Source organism: Taudactylus pleione, unplaced genomic scaffold, assembly GCF_031769625.1.
Source record: "Taudactylus pleione unplaced genomic scaffold, aTauple2 ptg000043l, whole genome shotgun sequence".
In the NCBI taxonomy this organism is placed as follows: Eukaryota; Metazoa; Chordata; class Amphibia; order Anura; family Myobatrachidae; genus Taudactylus; species Taudactylus pleione.
The window spans coordinates 14,932,857-14,951,995 of record NW_028284445.1 but is presented as its reverse complement, the minus strand read 5'-3'; the positions used below and the strand labels follow the sequence as shown (position 1 = coordinate 14,951,995).

At 40.7% G+C, this 19,139-nt stretch overlaps 1 protein-coding gene across 1 annotated transcript in view; it reads left to right on the top strand.

The window, feature by feature from the left end:
* Positions 1–9,694, top strand: part of PAN3 (poly(A) specific ribonuclease subunit PAN3) — a 70,082-nt gene extending 60,388 nt beyond the window's left edge. Inside the window, exons 13-18 of the mRNA XM_088460271.1 lie at positions 293–380; positions 3,187–3,326; positions 4,810–4,939; positions 6,023–6,087; positions 7,808–7,946; positions 8,101–9,694. Of these exons, the coding sequence (XP_088316397.1) occupies positions 293–380; positions 3,187–3,326; positions 4,810–4,939; positions 6,023–6,087; positions 7,808–7,946; positions 8,101–8,241 (703 nt within the window). The 3' untranslated portion in view covers positions 8,242–9,694. The remainder of the gene's footprint in view (positions 1–292; positions 381–3,186; positions 3,327–4,809; positions 4,940–6,022; positions 6,088–7,807; positions 7,947–8,100) is intronic.
* Positions 9,695–19,139: the final 9,445 nt, after the last annotated feature.

Genomic DNA, 19,139 nt, shown 5'->3' with positions numbered 1-19,139 from the left:
TTGGTCTTTCACTTCTCCCTAAATAAGGACACTTCTCTGTCTCCGAAATACCTATTACAGAAATGATTTAAGTCAACAGTGCGTACGTGTTCTAGTATTGCAGCCTTGTACGTGCTATTACATTGTACTTCGCAAGATGGTTGTGATTAGTTATTTATTTTTATTTTGTTTTAATTTTTTTAGTAGCACTCCCCGTGGCTCCCATATATCCCATGTTCCAACTTAATGATATTACATTATTTCTCTTATTGTCATAGTTAAATCGTTTTACTTATTTTTTATTTTTTTGTAGGCTACATGTCAACTGTGTTGGAATATTTGATGTTTTAACCTATGATGGCGCACAGAGTAACCCTATGGCTTTAATGCCCCAGTACCAGGTAAGACCTAGGAATAAATTAGAGCAATAAGAAGACACAATTCATAACACATACATTGCCTAATCTGCTTCTATTTCTGCCCAGAAATGCTGCAGTATTTGCACCTGGTATTGTGTAGTCTTATGGGGGCTTGGAATAACCATGATGCCCGATGATGAGCCGATCAAAATTGATCGCAACACCATTGAGCGTGTTGGTAATGGGGAATGGAAGTTGACTGCTCCATGTCTGTGAGAGGGCTCATCGTCCAATCTCGGCAACAGATTGAGTATTGCGTCCTACTGGGAGTGATGTCATATACTTATGTTGTGTGTTGGCCAATTGTGTATGGATTCTGCTGTCTCCCAGCACTTGTACAGAGCACCCAGATTGGCCTTCACTGTATTTATATTGCGCCAGGCTAATCTAGCCAATAGTGTACTGGCTTCAGCCGACTTTACGGGCAGAAACTTGATATGCTAGTCTTTAGGCTGTTTTTGTTTGTTTTTTTGGGGTGTGGGGCGTGCAAGTAGGGCACCTCCATATAGCATAGTTAGTGTCTCTGGATATCTTAACCGCATTGCTAATTGTTGCATTATTCAGTGGAGGCAAGGTCCTTCCTCCCAGGGCCATTTTTAACAAGATAATGGCACTGCTGCCCCCTCTGCTAAATATACATTTGTGTGGGGGTTTTTTGTTTGTTTTTTGTATTAATGTCAGTAACACAGGACCTGATTCAGAGAAGAAAACTATGCCACTGTTTCAGCAGTTGAGCTGTTATCTGCTCATGTTTATGATTCACGCTGCACATACATCTTAGGGCCTGATTCAGCTTTGGTAATAGAGCAAGTAACTCTGCATCTTGGTAAAACCATGCTGCACTGCAGCTGGGCAAGATGTAGAATGTGCATTGAGACTTAAGGTGCTTACACACAGTACGATTAAAATGCACGATATGAACTATAACTGTATCGATCATATCGTTATCGTGCATTTTTCGGTGCCTCCAACCCACCAACGACCTGCGATGCACGGGTACATATGGACGATGACCGTGCATGCAGGCCAACCAGGTTACTATAGGAACCCGCGATTGTTGATCGCGGGTCGCTAGCCGTCGGTGGTGATGTGCTGGATTATCGATCATCCAGCGCACTCGGGAGATCGTTCAACGATATCGTTATAGTTGACGATCGTCCCGTGTGTATGTACCATTAGATTTGGGAGGGTTGTGTCTAAACTGACATCTAAATTGCAGAATAAAAATAAAGCTGTGCATCTTTTGTAGGCTACGTGAAAAAGCAGCCAGTATTTACCCCACATGCAAAAATTCTTTATGTATTTGCCCCTCCCCCCCCTTACAATTCCAACATGGTCTGTCCAGGTTCACAATTACTTGCTATATCTTACTCTGTTCCCAAAGCTGAATCAGACCCTTAGTTCATTACCGTAGTCGCAAGTAGCAAATTTTACTCGAGTGAATGACAGTTAAGGGCTGTCCAGGGGTGGTAAAGTGGTGTGCCGCCAAAAAGGCAAGCGTGTTGCAACATTTTCGGGGGTGCCTACGTCTGCGATCCTGTGCGCACAAAACATAGCTCAGGTGTCTCAATTTAGGCGGTCATTCTGCGCAACCATAGGGTTACTCAGGAGGCCGATTATGGAAGGATCTGCGTATGCACACAAAATCACAACAGCAATAGCGTTCTTCTCTGAATCAGGACCACAGTGCAGCCTAATTATCTACCATCAAAAGATAGTAAGATACATCGCTAATATGAGGTGAGTACAATTGGATGATGTATTGTAACCAGATGAAGTTGTGCTGACATTTAATATATATAAATTAAACAATAACATTCAAGTATGTAAATATCACATTAATTCACGTTAAAAACATGTAAAGGCCAATCGATGGATATGCTACCCCTGCTCTGAGGTTATAATGCACATTGGATATAACTGTCAGTGGCTTATTCCTCTGACTCCTTCATAATGACAGTGGAAGAAATGAATTCCAATTGGATTAGGCTCTAACCAACTCGCGATATACAGGGGTCCAGTTTTTATGGCGGAGCTCTATAATGTCCCTTGGAGTGGTGAAACTGTGTAGTCCCAATGGATTTCTTAGAAGCGACTGTAAAGATCCATCTGTCACTTGGTAAATGTCCAATCGGAGGTTGTATAGTCCACTGAGTCTGATTGAGGAAATAGAGCCAGCCATGGTAAAAATGGAAATCCGGATGTGTGTAAAGGGGTGAGCAGAATTAATGTGATATTTACATACATGTATGTTGTTGTTGTGAAAATTATATATATATATATATATATATATATATATATATATATATATATAAATTTATTTATTGACCACACTTCATCTGGTTACAATACATCATCCAATTGTACTCCCCTCATGTTAGCGCTGTATCTTACTATCTTTTGAGCATCTTTCCTATTGAGTGTGACTACACTCACATATTACAGCTGCTGTGGGAATAGTGCCCATTAAAGCGCCTGTTGTGAAGATTTCTTCATACATTTCTTTATTTAATTATCTACCATGCATTCCATCAGCCATATTAGTGGCAGTGGAGGTATCGGATGTGATCTCACAGCTGCATAGTGGTGTCGGGGGGAAAGAGTGCCATTGCATTAAGTCACATAATAAGCAAATCTTTAATGGGTATAATGGAAAATAAAACTCTTGCTTTAATTATACCATATGTTCTGGTTTAAGCGAGTGATGGAGAAATAAATTCATGCCCTATAATCTGGATCTATTAGCACATGTAATAATCCTGGTCTAATACTTGTTTGTTCCCTCCAGCAAGCAGACCTGATCTCATTAGGGAAAGTTGTGCTGGCACTGTCCTGCAACTCTCTGGCGGGAATTCAGCGGGAGAACCTGCAGAAAGCAATGGAACTTGTGAACATCAACTATTCCTCGGACTTAAAAAATCTCATCTTGTAAGACCTGTCCGCTAGATGAAATGTTGCCAGCAGTAACTGATCTGCATTTTGTGACTATACTTTAATCCAAGGACTCTTTCTAGTTCTTACCAGTGCGATTTCTAATCCTGTGATCATTCCCTCTGAATGATAAAGCATAGAACATCCAGATCAGAGTGTGTGTCTGTGTGTGTGTCTTTTTTTTTTTTTTTTTTTTTTTTTTTTTTTTTTCACGTTAAGGAAACTACATCTAATCTTTGGTGACATGAAATATGAAGTGTAAATGCCTTTTTGTTCCGCTTGGAAACTTTAAAAGGGAAGTAGAATATTTCATGCAAGTTCTGTATTTCAAATTGCCGCCTACACTCTTTGAAACTGAAGAGTTTCATGCAAACCAGTAAACTGCATCACAGAATGTAAGGTTATACATATATATTTCTATTTTTTTTTTCATTATGTTAAAATTGGACCGCTCTTTAGGTGCTTTGTGCGTTTTATGTTGTTGCATTGAGAAGTCCCTTGTGCTCCAGGATTGAGCATTGTGTCCAGCACACATCTCTCTGACTTTTAACCAGTCCACGTAGTAATATAGCTGTGTACTCTGGATGAGCAGTGTAGTCTGTCGGGAAGCAATTGGGAAGCCGGCTGCCGGTATATAGACTGTCTTATCCCGGCAAGGGTGAAATGCCGGGCGTCTGGATGTAGACGACTGCATTTCCCCGACGCCGGGAGACCGGCGCCCGGCATCACGATCGTAGTGATGCCGGGCGCCGCGAGCGGACAGCCGCGGGGGGGGGGAGAGTTAGGTTTAGGGCTCCCGGGGGGGACTTAGGGTTAGGCACCCCCCCGGGAGGGTTAGGCTTAGGCTAGGGGGAGGGAGGGTTAGGGTTAGGCACCCCCGGGGGGGACTTGGGGTTAGGCACCCCCCTGGGGGACTTAGGTTTAGGCAGCGGGGAAGGGGGTGGTTAGGGTTAGGCACTTGGGGGGGAAGTTAGGGTTAGGCACCCCTAAGGAGGGTTAGGGGGGTTAGGTTAGTGGATACCTACCTATCCACGATCGGGATTTCCAGCGCTGTCGGGCTTCCGCTGCTCCTGTCGGGCTGACGCTGACGGGAATCGAACCGCCGGCCATGCGGCCGACGGTATATCATACCCATTCCAGTCTGTCAGCCGTACTTGGTTTTCAAGCTGACCTTCCTGTCATACTGCATTGTGCTTGTTCCCAAACAATGTTACCCTTCGTGTTCTAGATCCGACTGCTGTGCATTTGAATGCAGCTTGTCTGAGAAAGCATGGTCTCTCCTAGGCTAAAGCGATTCCAAGGCTACCATGATTTTGTTGCTAACTACAGTACATGTGTAAAAGGCAACAGGACCCGGTCACAGGTCTGCTTTAACTAAAGTCAGATGGGTTGTTAACTGCCTTTCTTATAATGTAATATTAGGTTTAAATGCACGCCAAAAGTCTAATGTACAGCCATATCTCTGTTTTTAAATGCACAGATACTTGCTGACAGACCAAAACCGCTTGCGTAGTGTAAACGACATCATGCCGATGATTGGTGCTAGGTTTTATACTCAGTTGGATGCTGCACAGATGCGCAATGATGTCATAGAGGAGGACCTTGCAAAGGTAAATTGGTAAATCACTATAATATCAGGTCTATGAAATGGGGAACATGTCATTCCTATATAAATCGCTAACACAGGAGGATATTTTTGTTTTGTTTCTGTGTTGTAGAACACACAGATGAAAACACACTCCAATGCCCTTTTCTAAAGGGGCCCATACATCAAGTGGCCGATTTGCAGATTCACAATCTGTATTTCCGATGGTCTGCAAAGTCAAATATTTTAGAAATCCCCGACTTGCCGATTCCGATAATTTTATTTTTTTTTGGTCCGAATCGAGGATTTCCAACGTCTTGGACTTTGCGGCCTTCGGCAAAACGGAGCATTGTGCCGATAGATCGTTGCTGTATTGCCCCTTTTACTCTTGGGGGTGTTGGTGTAATTTTTTTTTTTTTTCCTTTTTTGTTTTTATAAAGTTGCTTCTAGTTCTGTGTTTTTGTCTTTATACAACAAATCTAGCTATGGAAAAAAGTGAGAAAAATGTGTACTAAAATTACCTTAAGGGCTTTTTACATAGAAAAAGTGGTTTCCTTATGTTCAGAGTCTGTCAATGAGTTAATTGAATTCCGCTAAATGAAATTCAATCGACTCGCACAATGACTAACATTCTAGGTTCTGTCAGGTTAATAGAGATTTTTACATATAATTTTGTAAATGTTACATGATGGCTTTTCTTTTCATATCTCATTGACTTGTCTGTTTTGTATGCATTTATTCTTTAGCTGTAAATTACTGTATATGTATATCAAATAGTATTTTAAATTGAGTCGTCCTTTGTAAGTTGACCTTCATACATATTTTTAATTCTTTTTCTATGACTTTGCTAAATTCTGTATCCATCACACACACTGTCCGCCTTTTTAGAATCGATTGGCAGTTGCTGATGTAAATATATAATATATATATATATATATATATATATAATATATATATATATATATATATATATATATATTTTTTTTTTTTTTTTAATTAATGATTGTGATGTTTAAATGATTTTTTTTTTATATGTTTATCCATGTTAATTATGTAACGCTTTTCCCCCCACAAGTCATTGTTTGTGTTTTTTGTTTTTTTTCTGTAGGAAGTGCAGAATGGACGATTGTTCAGGCTCCTGGCAAAGTTGGGAACAATAAATGAGAGACCAGAGTAAGAGATGCATTATGTGACTATTTGGTTTTTTGTATCTACCAGCTTCTCAACCAGGGTCCGCACCGTTTTGTGACTTTACTTTAATGTAGGTTTTTCCTTATTTGTCTAGTGACCATTACATCTGCTATCCTCATCCTCTGTAGCGAGGCCAATAGATGTCATGACCTCCCTAGATCACTGAGCTTTGAGTGCCAGTAACAGGGCTGATGCAGGGTTTGACATAAATATAAAGTAATAAATTTGGTAGCATTTTGGAAAATTGCAATTTACTAAACAAGGAAAGTTTTAAAAGATTTACAATTGACCTAAAAACTCTTGGCACCAGAAGTAAATTTTTTTTAGTGCATTTCCCCTGTTCCTGAACTTGCAGGATGATGACTGCAACAATCGCCGGTGTCCACTACACATTTTTAAGTTCTATTACTGTTGCTACATTGAAATGACTTTATATAAGGCTTAATGACTAAACTTCTAGAGTGTTTCAGTTTGTGAACTTGGAAACACTTTTTTTTTTTTTGACTTTGTTTCTGTACCCTCTCCTGGGCACGGAGAGCAATCATAGTGTTTCCAATTAGCAATTGCCTTTTTTATGATCTGGCCTGAAAGCATTTATCCTTAACTTCTTGCAAGTTCTCACAGCTTTTCAGCTTCATTGGGCAGAGGAACGCAGTGGGTTCATCGTGGAGCAACAATAGATCAGTAAGGGCCCTGACTTCGCTTGGGCAATACAGCGTGCACTATGGGGCCTGTAACTTGGCACGTGGACAAAACTATATTGCACTGCAGGTCGGGGTGATTTAAAATTTGCAGAGAGATTTAAGGTGACCACTTACAGATCTGAAAACGACTGCACGATTACGACACTGTAATCGTGCAGTTGTTTGTCAGTCTGTGATGAGTCTGCACTGAACGAGCAGTCGTTCAGTGCAGGGTCATCAATCATCTGCAAACATGCTGAACCTGACAATATCGTCAGGTTGTCCAGCATGTTTGCACAATGATGGATGTCTAAACGACCAACGCATCTCTGGTCGTTTTAGACATTTTTGCAAACGATTGAACGATAAGGATCGTTCAATCGCTCAACCTAGTCATCTAGTGGATGAGCACCTTTAGATTTGAGTGGGACATGTCCAAACCCAAATCTAAATTGCAGTCTAAAAATAAAGCTGTCCAAACAGCAATGTACTACATGCAAAAGCATCCAGAATTTACCCTGCATGTAAAATAAATACATGTATTTGCATCCCTTGCACAGCAACATTGATTGTTACAGGTCAAGGTACTTTTTTTTTTTTTGCTTTACTCCCAGTTGAAATATCCATACCTATATGCCTATGGTGTCTGCTGTGTGGGGGAAGCATAGGAAAATTTTAAATAAAGACAATATATGTATATAAAACATATATATATATTAAATTATTTAATAAAACCCCTGTGTATTTCATAAAACAGAGCAATGTTGAGACTATTTTAGCAAACTGACCGTACATTAAAGCGGATAAAGGTTATATTAGTGACTGTGTTTAAAATGTGTGTGTGTGTGTGTGTGTGTGTGTGTGTGTGTGTGTGTGTATATATATATATATATATATATATATATATATATATATATATACATAATGTGTGTGTATATATATGTATTTTTGTTTAATAAGCTGGATCTGTAACTTTTCCCAGTGTGTGGTTTTTATTTTATTTATTTTTTCCTCTTCAGATTCCAAAAAGACCCTGCATGGTCGGAAACGGGGGACAGATATTTGCTAAAACTCTTTAGGGATCATCTTTTCCATCAGGTGACAGAGGCAGGTACTCCCTGGATTGACCTCAGTCATATTGTATCTTGTCTTAACAAGGTAAGGCATGCAGTGTGCTGTATGGCTAGTATCTGTATGTTGCTCTGTTTCCACCTTAAGTTAAAGCAAAGCAAATTGTTTTGTTTGCCTATATGATCTTCTTCTGCCCACATCACCATTTACTGTACATTCTATTTTCCTTGTCTCTTTCTAGTTAGATGCTGGCGTGCCGGAGAAAATCAGCCTCCTTTCCAGAGATGAGAAGAGTGCGCTTGTGGTAACTTACAGTGATCTCAAACGCTGCTGTGAAAATACGTTTCAGGAACTGATTGCAGCCGCAAACGGACAGTTGTAGTATTTGCTGAAAGCATGCAGGACATTGCTGAGAAAGTAAACCAATAGCAAATTGCACTACAGCTGAGTTGTCATTGTCATCTCATTTCACAATTGGGAATCAACGGGAGATGAGCAAAGCTGCTTGCACTTCAGTCAGGTACACTGTTACTTGAAAGGAAGAATGGTATTTTCAGTTAACCGCGAGCTAACGCTGCCAATGGAGGCTTAATCTGTGAAGAATTTTATTTTAAATCTAGGAACACCATCAGGTGCATGATGTTCCGGTTTTATTTTTTTCCACTTGTATGCACTACTTTTTAATTTGAAGACTTTCTGACATTTAAGGGAAAACTTTTTTTTTTTTTTCTTTTAAGAACCTTTTTTTTCCAGGGGCACGGTGTCATCTATATTGCAAGTTGTGCATAGCTTGTGTCCTGATAGTGTACATGGACCAGATAGTGGAATAATTCCATAAAAACTGCAATTATTTTTTTTTTTATTTTTTTTTTACCCTCCATAGAAATGTGCTGTATGCAAACTGTCAATCAACAGACTGGTTTGTGAAGGTGTATAGGAACAAATCAAAGGATCGTCCACTTCTACCATTTAAAAGGAATCAGTGTTTAACTAGGTCACCGTGCACGATTACCTTCAACAAGCTGCAATTTTTTTATCTATTAAAAAAAAAAAAAAAAAACACAACCAGCGCCTTTTGCAAAATGCTGTACATTTGTTTTCTGCTTTATACATTTATGCAATTGTTTTCAAATTGTTTTGTTGCGTCAATTGCCACAATTTTTTTTTCAGGAATACAGAATTGAAACCTTTTTATTATCCTTCTGTTAGAACCATAACTTTACTAGGGTACGTTACACTGGATACAGAGACACTGTTAAGACTAACTGAATGCAACAGTATACTGGTGCCAGGATAATTTGTGGGAAGGTCCGGCTTGGCCCCTCATTAGGATTTTTTTAGTTTGTGTCTGAACCTCTCCTCCATCCACCACACCCCACCCCTTTGTCTTACAAATATAGTTTAACGCTGTGGCGCCAATTACTCAGTGAATTTCTAGCTAAATAACAAAACTTATGTTAAAAACTGCCAAATATATAGGATTTTTTTTGGGGGGGATGGGTGTGGTCATAGAAGAGGCGTTACCTCCTTATCACTGAACATACACACATATTTGCTGATTGTTCTATTCCATGAAAAACTGAGCAAAATGCAGATGCCCCCTACCCCTCCAATAAATAAAAAAATACTTTTTAGGTGTTTCACCATGTCTTTTAATGATTCACAATCAGTTGTCCTTTATTCTATGCTTAAAAAAAAAAAATCCAACAAGTCCTTTAGATTGGAGGAGAGAGACCTTTTTTGTTTCAAAAAGTCTGGCAACCTAAACCACCATTAAAACATTTACGTGAAATGTGGAATGATTTAGGCCATGATCAGCGTGTGGAAGCAACATATGTTGCATTTGTTTTTATTATTTTGTTTTTGGTTTACTGAATCAAAATGACCACCATGAAAGCTTCCCACAAATGCTATTCTTTTTGATAATACTGAACTTATTGCCATTATTAAGGGGAATTTCGAGCAAGAATTGTCTTTTATCATTCGCTTGTGTATATTAGAGAAAGCAGCTGTTTTTTTATGTTTTTGACAAATCATATTACAATTTTTTGTACAAAACCGAAGTTATTGTATTATACAAACAGATGTGCTTAATTTATAAGCAGACTGCATTTTTTTTTTTTTTTTTTTTAAGGAGGGTAGCATGGGGAGCTGCAGGCGGGCATGAGTGTGCAAACATACAGGGTCTTTATTTTCTATTTGTTCTGCAAGTTCTTTGTTTTTAGTTTTTCCTATTAATACTGGAAGGGATGGAAGCTCTAAATCATAGGTACATCTGGCATTCTCTAAAATACGGGGATCATGGATATTTGGCTTAGTACTCCTATTTGTTTTTCCTTTTTGGGACCAATGTTTTTGTGGAAAGCAAAATGGTAGATAAAAGGGTTTTCAATGTTAATTGACCAGCATACAACTTGCAATATTATATCTATATATAAAAAAAAACAACTAAAAAAAAAAAAACAACAACAAACTCATTTGGATCCTGCTACCAGTTACATTTTTTTTTTTTCAGGCCATACACTAATCTCAGGATTTCTTAAAAAAATAAAAAAATAAAAAGAAAGAAAAATGGTAATCCAGTACATGCATGCACTTTTATTTTAAGTTGCGATCTTTTCAATATTTTCAAAAAAATGTAAAGGGGTTTTATGGTTTTGCACAGATATTTTAGGGGGGAGGTCACAACACCATTAACTTTATTCCTTTTGTTAATGGTTTTATGCTCACAAAGGGTAACCAAACCTGTATAAAAAACCCAGACATGCATCCCCAGGATATCTTACAATGGGATACAAGAACATCTTACTTTTACAGCAGAGATAAAAGCACAGAGAAAATAAATCATGTGAGTTATTTTACATATATGTACACTTGTAACACTTTTGTTTTCTGCCTTGTAAATATTACATAAGGGTACATATTCTTATTTGCCCAGGCATCCACTCTGTATTATCAGTGACTTCCCTGTCACCTGTATGTTAAGTTTTAGTGTCATGATCCCCAAATGCTACCCATCTTTTATTGATTTATTATATTTTTTTTTTTCTGTCAGTTTTCATGTGTACAGCAGTATTTTTTAATAAAGGATACAAGAAATAATCTGAGGCTTTTGTGTTAATACTGTCTATGTAGCTTGGTACGAAGAAGATGCTTTCTTTTTAGGGCTTGCTCGAGGGCAATTCAAGGGGAGTAGCTGCACGAGGAAACCACCCCATATGGGTCATAGTGTAGGCGCTGCCGGGATCCTGGACCGATCAAGACCAGTGGCAATCGCAGCACCAGCCGCACCTCCAGTTGTAAGTACAGGCCTTGGGCTCTTCTGGGTGGCTCAGATGCCACCCGGGCTGTAATCTACAGAGATATCTTATATCCTGCAACGTACGCCACATTGCCGACCCGTCTACACAGTGCTTTCGCTCTGCAGTGACTTAAGCTGGCCACACATCTAAAGATTTTCTGTCCAACCAGCCAACTAGTTGATTGGTTGGAATGAAAATCTGGTAAGGTATAAAAGCAAATGACAATCAGCAATTTGCTCCCAAACGCTGGAAAATGGACAAACTGAACAAATTGTTGTTTGTTAAATGTTTTATCTACACAAACTTGTGTGAACGACCATTTTGTATCTGTTTTCTGGCATTTAGGAGCAAATTGCTGATCATCATTTACTCCCATATGTTACCAGATTTTCAGTCCAACCAATTAACTAGTTGGCTGGTTGAACAGAATCTTTAGATGTGTGGCCAGCTTTAGTCGCTGCAGCTACTGCCGGGTGCCGGTGCACCCTCAGCTGAGGGACTGAGAGCTCCTCTGCTACCGACAAGTCCCAAGTATTTTTTTTTTAAGTTTTTTGTCCCTGTGGGGGTTTTATAGGGCCAATGTGTTTTATGTGTTCCTGTGGGGGACTGTGTGTGTATTTTTTTTTCCCATGGGGGATTGTGCATGTTTGTCACCACATGGGGAAAAAAAAATCTAGCGATGTATGTGTTTTTATAATAATAGTAGTAACTATTGATATAGTTGGATGAGTGGCACTCCAAAATTTCTCACATGGGGTGCTAGTAGACCTGGAGCTTGCCCTGCTTCTTTTATCAGAACATGCTTGTGCCATCTGTGCTCTTGTCATAGGGAATAAAGATTTTGGAGGAGTTCTGTAGGGAAACTTTATGGAATACATTGTTAGTGTTGAATACTTCTACGAATAGCCATATTTGCATAGCGATCATTTATAGTCTAATTCACAGAATATGTACAGTACAAGGTGAAAACAACACTTCAATCTTATATCCTACAGATATACTCCCACAATATACCCATGGGTCATTTTAAACATTAGTACATACCTCCTGATTTTGTGGTGCTGGTCCCATGCTTTCAATTATCAGTACTATGTCCTGATTCAGGTAAAGTTGTAAGTTTTGTCCCAGTGTTTGATTTGTTTTAATAACATGGCCCTGATGTGGTGTTTCTTCGGAAGAAAAAGGGGCTGGCACTGCATGGTGTGTCTCTCTGGCTCGAGTATTAGATACAATGGGTAGGAACATTTATAAAATTTGTACATTTAAATAATAAAAGTTTGTATGGAAGAGTTGTGTGTTACCAGATATGCTTATTTATAAACTGTTAAGATCCTCAGCCAGAATCTCAGTACGGGTTTTGAACAGAGAATGGATGGGGGCAATGTAATGAGGTTCGATTTTATGAAAAAGCCAATTTTTCGGCGATATTTGTCATGAATTTAAAGTTGCAATTTTTTCTTTTTTTTTTTTTTTTTTTAAAAGGAACAGCCAGGTAGGTTTCACCAAAAAAAAAAAATGTCCCATTCAATACAGCAGATAAAGTGGACCCTATTACGTTCCCTCTGGAGTGCCAGTACGACTACTGTTTAGTGCAACTTTCCACAATTCATTCTTAACCACTTAACTGACGAATTCTTTTTCCAAAAACCGCTCCAAAATTGTCGGTTTCTTTTATGATTGAATTAGAACATAATTTTAAACTTATCCATCACTATTTTATTTGAAAAAAATATTTTATTTAAAACCCAGTATACCATAAAAATAGCAATTTTTATGTTATACTGTAGTGATGGCTATTGACAGTTGTACCATCGATGGTTCAACCATCGTTAGAAACCATCAATTGTTTAGCGATTGGGCAACATCTGTGTAGACCACAACTGTCGATGTTTCCTAAACATCGATTGAGGGCTACCATCGGTGGTCAAACATTGATGGTCACCAGCAATGGCAAACCACTTGGTTTCCAAACATCGATGGTTTGACTGAAAACATCGATGGTCGTTAGATATCGCCTGTGATTAGGGATGGCTATATATATATATATATATATATATATATATATATATACACACACCGTGTTTCCCCGATCATAAGACACTGTCTTATTTATTTATTTTTTGCTTAAAAAAAACACCATAGGGCTTATTTTCGGGGTAGGTCTTATATTAATTAATATTGACAGCAGTGCCCCTTATGCAGGCCCCCCCCTTGCAGAAGTGCCCCTTATGCAGGCCCCCCCCTTGCAGAAGTGCCCCTTATGCAGGCCCCCCCCTTGCAGAAGTGCCCCTTATGCAGGCCCCCCCCCTTGCAGAAGTGCCCCTTATGCAGGCCACCACTTGCAGGCCCCCTTGTAGAAGTGCCCCTTATGCATCCCCCCCCCCTTGCAGGCCCCTTGTAGAAGTGCCGCTTATGCAGAGCCCCCCCTGTAGCAGCCTCTCTTATTGCAGTGGACTTACCTGACCCGCCGCCGTCCGGGATGTCGCTCTCACCTGCGCGCTGACTGGATCTAACATAATCCAGCAGGCGCGGCCGCACAGGATCCTCAGCGCGCGTGTGACGTCATGACGTCACCCGCGCACTGCATGACTGGGAACGCTGGTCTCTGCAGCGTTCCCAGCTCAAAATGAGTTCAGGTAGGTCTTATTTTCGGGGTAGGGCTTAATTTGGACCGGGTTACAGAATTAAGGGTAGGTCTTATTATCGGGGAAACACGGTGTGTGTGTATATATATATATATATATATATATATATATATATATATATATATATATATATATATATATATATATAATCCAAAGAAAATCAGCGGCACTTGGAGCTTTTGCAAAAGGTTTGTTTAATGTTTACCCAAACACATGTCACCAACGTTTCGGGGCACAAAGGGGCGCTGTGCCCCGAAACGTTGGTGACATGTGTTTGGGTACACATTAAACAAACCTTTTGCAAAAGCACCAAGTGCCGCTGATTTTCTTTGGATTATAACTTTTGTGCAGGAGGCACTGGAGTACTTGAATGTGAGCTTAGCAGAGTGCCGGTCCGGTGGAGTAATAAATAATAAATATATATATATATATATATATATATATATATATATATATATATATATATATATATATATATACACACACACACACACGTATGTGTGTGTAAGCAGGAGCAGTAATATATATATATATATAATATATATATATATCTGCTCCTGCTTGCACACACGTGTGTGTGTGTGTGTGTGTGTGTTCGATATATACATATATATCGAACATATATATATTGTACAAATATATATATATATATATATACATACACACTGCTTCTGCTTACACACACACGTGTGTGTGTAATATATATATATCTTACACACACGTGTGTGTATATGTATGTGTATATAATATATATATATATATACACACACACACGTGTGTGTGTGTGTGTAAGCAGGAGCAATATATATATATATATATATATATATATATATGTTCGATATATACATATATATATTCATCAGACATATATATATATATATATATACTGCTGCTTACACACACGTGTGTGTGTGTGTGTATATTTATATTTATTTTAGTGCTATTTTTATATTTTGCCCGATCACTGTGGCCAGCAGTGATCGGGACACATGGGGAGTTGGGGAGGTGGAGCTGTGGCCGGGAAGGAGTGGGAGGGGCTGCTGGGGTACATAGCTGCAGCTACCAGAGCCGCTGCTGACTGCACAGTGATCACGAGCCGCAGTGGGGGCGTCTCCCGCTAGTGGCCCGGCTACATAGCAGCAGCAGCAGCGGCGGCGGCTACCAGAGCCGCCGCTACTGCCTATTACTGAAATGGCTGCCTGATCACTGCTGGCCACAGTGATTGGGTCGCAGCAGCGGCTACATGAGCCGTGGCTGCTGCTTCTAGGGGGGTGCCGCCGGGGCCCGATCACTGTGGCCAGCAGTGATCAGGCCACAAAGGAGGAGGAGGCGCAGGTGTAGAGGGACCGGCAGGTCCCTCTGAGATGGGTGGCTGCTGTGTTTCTCTGACTGGTCGTATCAGATACGACTGTGCCAGGCAAGTGGTTAAAGGCTAATTTTACCCAAAACAGAAAAAAATCGTTTGACTACAGTTTTGGAAATGTAAAAACAGACTATCTTGAGTACAGCCCTCAGATTTTTGGGGTCACCAGCAATTGCGTCTACTGGCGCCTGCTCAATGAATCTGGCAGGCGCCGGGACCTGCACATGTACGATGTACGGTGCCGCGCATGCTCACGCCCAACACCAGCTTCTCGGAGCTGCCTTGTTTGCAGCCCGAGAAGTCCTGTAGGGCTGCCCGAAAGGCAGAGCAGCGGCTTCCACTCGAAGCAGCACTCTGCTGATTGTAGCCCGGACTGGCAGTCCCAGGGGGAGGAGACACCTCCCCCTGGCTGCCTGTCTTCAGTGTGATTGGCAGGTGGCGCTTCCAATAGGAATCCACCTCCAGTCCGTGACTGCACTGGCTCACTGAACAGTGGAGGATTTTACTGAGGGGGCTGCAGCCTGGTCCCCCAGTGCCTATCATTCCCAAGCCTAATATTCCCCTGTCGAGATTCTTCACCACCTGGAGTGGAATTCTCCCATTTATCCAAGGAGCAAGTTTACAGTGTATGAGTCTATGACCGTCCCATGAACAGTTTTGTGGACTTGGAGACTGCATTTAAAACGACATGGGGCATAATCCTTTTACTAGTGGGTTGCCTTGCCCGTGGGGTACGAGCAGATTTAAATGTTAACTGCTGCTCACAGGTTGAATAGCTCGAGCTGCTTTACCAGAGAGACCAGACTACGCACTCAACATAGTGTTAATTGAATATGTGCCCATGCGTGAGGCAGATATATTTCATTTTCATCCACCCGGGGTGATGCCATTACTTCTGGGTTATGCGCAGTGAGGTGTGGAGTTGGACACAAACTAATTAAAACTGTTTCCCACCCCCTATATAACCCCTTCCCTTCCACCAGAACCTCAGGCTTTTTTTTTTAGTTCCTTGGAGTAAGGCACTAGCTAGGGCCTAGCTTTTAGTTGGGTTTAATTTCTTTATTTTGATGTTTGGTTTGGGTGCTTAGTTCCTGGTGTCAAGCACTAGCAGAGTGGGAATAAGATAGAATAGAGGTTTGTGTGAATCCTGTATGCCACTCTAAATATGGCCCTTGGGAGAGTCACCAAACTACATGGATCCCTGGATCTCTCTCTCCATACCAGACACACATCTGAGGGGGCAAAAGAAAAGGTAAGCTTTATACATTGTATGTAAAAGACCTTGTTGCCATATCTACTGCATGCCGCTTTTAGGCAGAGTGGCCAAGCATGTTATTACTCAGCTGTAGGGCCGGCGTGTCTCTCCTCCCCGGGCTTCTACAGAACCTGCCGCTTGCAAAGACCCTCTGGAGGACCGCCGGCTGGTATTACAGAGCAGCAACTTGCTGCCGGCTTTGTGGGTGAGAGAGGCTTATTGAACGCCCCCAGGATGTGGCGCCTCTGCACGTGCGCTGTCTGTAATGTCATCAGTATGTGCCGTGGTATCATTAGAGGTCTCCGGATGGAAACGCTAGAGGCTAGGATGACGTCGGGTGTCCTGAATGAAGCAGGACGAGGGCGTGCCTGGCCACACCTCCCCCAGATATTTCAGTATCGGCAGCTCACGCGACTTCAGAGCCAAGCACAAACTGGGTGAGAGCTGCTGGAGTTCTGCTGGGAGGAGACTCACTGCAGATTACAGGGGGATGGCTGTATATTAACAGATAAGCGGTTTAACTGGTATTACTTCTTTTCGGTATTAACCTGGTGATCTACAGTCAGGTGCATAAATATTGGGACATTGACAGAATTTTCATATTTTGTCCTCTATTCACCACCACAATGGCTTTGAAATGAAACAAACAAGATGTGCTTTAACTGCAGACTTTAAGATTTAATTTGAGGGTAATTACATCCAAATCAGGTGAACAGTGTAGGAATTACAACTGTTTCTATATGTGCCTCACACTTTTTAAGGAGCCAAAAGTAATGGGACTATCAACTCAAAAGCTATTCATGGACAGGTGTGGGCTATTCCCTCGTTATTTCATTATCAATTAAGTAGGTAAAAGGTCTGGACTTGATTCCAGGTGTGACATTTGCATTTGGAATCAGGTGCTGTCGACTCTCAATATGAGGTCCAAAGAGCTGTCACTATCAGTGAAGCAAGCCATCATGAGGCTGAAAAATCAATAAAACCCATCAGAGAGATGGCAAAAACATTAGGTGTGGCCAAATCAACTGTTTGGAACATTCTTAAAAAGAACGCATCGGAGAGCTCCGCAACACCAAAAGACCCGGAAGACCACGGAAAACAACTGTGGTGGATGACAGAAGAATTATTTCCCTGGTGAAGAAAAACCCCTTCACAACAGTTGGCCAAATCAAGAACACTCTCCAGGAGGTAGGTGTATATGTGTCAAAGTCAACAATCAAGAGAAGACTTCACAAGAGTGAATATAGAGGGTTCACCACAAGATGTAAACCATTGGTGAGCCTCAAAAACAGGAAGACTAGATTAGAGTTTGCAAAACAACATCTAAAAGCCATTATAGTTCTGGAACAACATCCTATGGACAGATGAGACAAAGATCAACTTGTACCAGAGTGATGGGAAGAGAAGAGTATGGAGAAGGAAAGGAACTGCTCATGATCCAAAACATACCACCTCATCAGTGAAGCATGGTGGTGGTAGTGTCATGGCGTGGGCATGTATGGCTGCCAATGGAACTGGTTCCCTTGTATTTATTGATAATGTGACTGCTGACAAAAGCGGCAGAATGAATTCTGAAGTATTTCAGGCAATATTTTATGCTCATATTCAGTCCAATGCTTCAGAACTCATTGGACAGTGCTTCACAGTGCAGATGGACAATGACCCGAAGCATACTGCAAAAGCAACCAAAGAGTTTTTTAAGGCTAAAAAGTGGAATGTTATGCAATGGCCAAGTCAATCCCCTGACCTGAATCCGATTGAGCATGCATTTCACTTGATGAAGGAAAAATGCCCCAAGAACAAGCGGGAACTGAAGACATTTGCAGTAGATGCCTGGCAGAGCATCACCAGGGATGAAACCCAGCGTCTGGTGATGTCTATGCGTTCCAGACTTCAGGCTGTAATTGCCTGCAAAGGATTTGCAACAAAGTATTAAAAAGTGAAAGTTAGATTTAGGATTGTTTAGTTTATCCCATTACTTTTGGCCCCTTAAAAAGTGGGAGGCACATATAGAAACCGTTGTAATTCCTACACCGTTCACCTGATTTGGATGTAATTACCCTCAAATTAAATCTGAAAGTTTGCAGTTAAAGCACATCTTTGTTTCATTTCAAAGCCATTGTGGTGGTGAATAGAGGCCAAAATATGAAAATTCTGTCAATGTCCCAATATTTATGCACCTGACTGTATATAGATCTTATAATATGGTGATGCGTGTGCACCTTTTACTGCACTGTTTCTCAGGAATCTAGGCAGTAACATACAGGGGTATACTGAAGATTATTATTTGCCTTTGTTTTTTTCGCAAGTGAATATGGACTTCAAGCAGTATGGGGAGTTTTGCATTTGAAAGGTGAATTAGAGACTTATTTAGCCCCTTCTTTGTTTTTTTTGTTTTTTCTATTCAAACAGTGCTACACTTTTTCCAGAGGAATTTAGGTAGTTATCTGTGTTTGTTAGAGTTGTCTTTCTCTCTCGGTATAGACAAGCCAGACAAGGGTTCCAAAAAAACAGGGATCAGTCACTTTTTATACTTTAATACAAAATGTGCAAAAAAATTGGCAAAAGTTACGGACCCAGGGTGCGCTTTATGCTGGTTGTTCGCAGAGGGATTCATTACGGGGAGGTTCGGCTGAACAGTCGGTGATTCCTGATTGGGACAAGTCTTTGGTTGAGGCCATAGCCACTAAAAGACGTTTAGGCCGTTCCTCAGTG